Source organism: Bidens hawaiensis, unplaced genomic scaffold (assembly GCF_021521415.1).
Source record: "Bidens hawaiensis isolate Kalapana, Puna unplaced genomic scaffold, B.hawaiensis_p1.1 tig00009238_1, whole genome shotgun sequence".
In the NCBI taxonomy this organism is placed as follows: Eukaryota; Viridiplantae; Streptophyta; class Magnoliopsida; order Asterales; family Asteraceae; genus Bidens; species Bidens hawaiensis.
In genome coordinates this window covers 534,979-537,133 of record NW_027491682.1, presented here as the reverse complement: position 1 = coordinate 537,133, position 2,155 = coordinate 534,979, and the positions used below count along the sequence as shown (strand labels likewise).

General features: G+C 34.6%; 1 protein-coding gene across 1 annotated transcript; it reads left to right on the top strand.

Moving 5' to 3' along the window:
- The first annotated feature begins 1,078 nt into the window (after nt 1–1,078).
- LOC143531787 (uncharacterized) lies at nt 1,079–1,880 on the top strand. The gene is made up of 2 exons (XM_077027007.1): nt 1,079–1,189; nt 1,269–1,880. Exons 1-2 carry the CDS (start codon nt 1,079–1,081, stop codon nt 1,878–1,880), a joined length of 723 nt encoding a protein of 240 aa, XP_076883122.1.
- Nucleotides 1,881–2,155: the final 275 nt, after the last annotated feature.

The window sequence follows — 2,155 nt, the reverse complement described above, 5'->3', positions numbered from 1 at the left end:
AGTAATGATATATTCCAAGTAACATCGAGCAGGGTTAACACTAGCAGAGTACAGTGCTACCGGGCACACTTTGCTAATAAGTTATTTCATAGCAAGGAGTTAAGGGACCATGGAAGAACAAGGTTGCTCGTAAGATCTTTCCGGGAAAAGTCTTATAAGGTCAAGAAGATTGAAGTCTACCCGGTGAAAGTTAAAAGTCTACCCGGAAACTGTTCTCGAACACACTTCAAGGTTACCAAGTCTACCAAGAAAGGCAGAGCATAAAGTCTACTTGGAGAAGATTACTTCTACAAAGCCTACCCGAAAGACTTGTTTTACACTTAGCATAGTTTTGAATATGTAATTTGAATATGTACTTTATATAGGGTTTCTAGATGGAATGCCAGCTGTTTTGAGGTGTCAGGCATATAAAAGGAATATTTTAGGGCACACCTCACGGACGGCGGACAGAGATAGACATAAGAGAGAATATTTGTTGTGATGGCTGTCAAAGAATAGTACGGACATAACTTTTAAGAAACCCCAAAATCGATTATCGTTTGTATGATTTATATTATATGAATGAAAATCTTTTGAGTGATTCTTATGTGTTAGTTACCTATTGTTAATCGTTTAAGCAACTACCCTGTTTGTTATTGATTCCGCCTTTAACAAACTGTTTTCTTTCCTAAAATAACAACCGTCATTAACTCGCTTGTCGACACATTAAATGTGTGAGTTATGACTTGATTGTGATTGAGAGTGAATATTCGGGACCGACAGGCTTACTGATATGTACGAAATCAGATTTGACTGGATACCTGCTTTTTATAGAGATGAACTTTTGTCTGGATTGATACATACAACATCAAGATCAGAGAGCGAAAACCATTTTTTTGGAAAAGCTACAAATTCTCAATTAACATTAGTTGAGTTTTTCAACCATTTTGATTTTTGTATGGAGATACAGAGATACAATGGCAGACGGTGTGATCTTGATAGTAGGTACACGTATCCGCAGTTAGAAACCATAAGTTATCTTGAAAGGGAAGCGGTTAGGATATATACAAGAGCTATATTTAATGATATTCAAGATTAAATGAATGAAATTGTTGGTGGTGTTTCACAATTCAGTTCTTGTGAAGAGGAAGGAGGGTTTTTGAGGTGTAAAATAATGGATTTTAATGCGTATGTTCCAGGTTTTTTGAAGGTAATTATGAGCGTTTAGTTTAAAGTTGTTTAAGCTTAATTTATATAATAAGCGTTTAGTAAGCGTTTTACTTTTTTAGGTTGTGTTTAAAAAGGATGGTGAGTTTGGTGAAGAGTCTATTGCAACATGCTCCTGCAAAAGGTTCGAGCAATATGCTTTGTTGTGTCGGCATATTTTCTACGTCAAGAATATGTATCAAGTCAAGAAATTCCATAAAAGATATATAAATGATCGATGGAGGAAAGCGGCTGCGGTGAATATCAGAACAGTTCCAATGTCAGAGTTTGGTAATGATCAGAACAGGAAGATAAAAGAAATTTCAAGAGAAATAAAGTATTTTGGTGAATACCTTATCAATAGTTATGTTGCAGATATTGATGAATTAATTAAAGTTATAGATGAGATGAATTTGATAATTGAAAAATCAGACTTAACTCGGTATGAAAGAGTACGTCCATCTAAATGGGATAGATTTGCTGCTGTTTTAGGTTTTGAACAGCCATCAGAAGTTTCTGTTTGTGTACCTACTGGAATAAGAAACAAGGGTCGTGGATCGCACAAAAGAATTAAATCAAAGAAAGAGATAGCCATTAGTTTCTCTGGGAAGGGTTACAGGGAGTGTCAAATTTGTCACATACCTGGCCACAACAACAGAACTTGTAAAGCAATGCAGCAGCAACCGCAACAATGAATTCGTAGTTGATTGTTTTAGATAGAAAGAGTTAGTTTTTTTGTGTTTTAGATTATGTGTTATGTAGGTACCTTTTTTTTTACATAAGCGTTTCACAAACGTATAACAAGCGTATGACAAGAGTATGACAAACGTAGTTGATTGTTTTAGATAGAAAGATTTAGTTTTTTTTTTTTGTTTTAGAATGTGTGTTTCACAAACGTATAACAAGCGTATGACAAGCGTATGACAAGAGTATGACAAACTTATAACAAAAGATAAAAATTTTATTTATT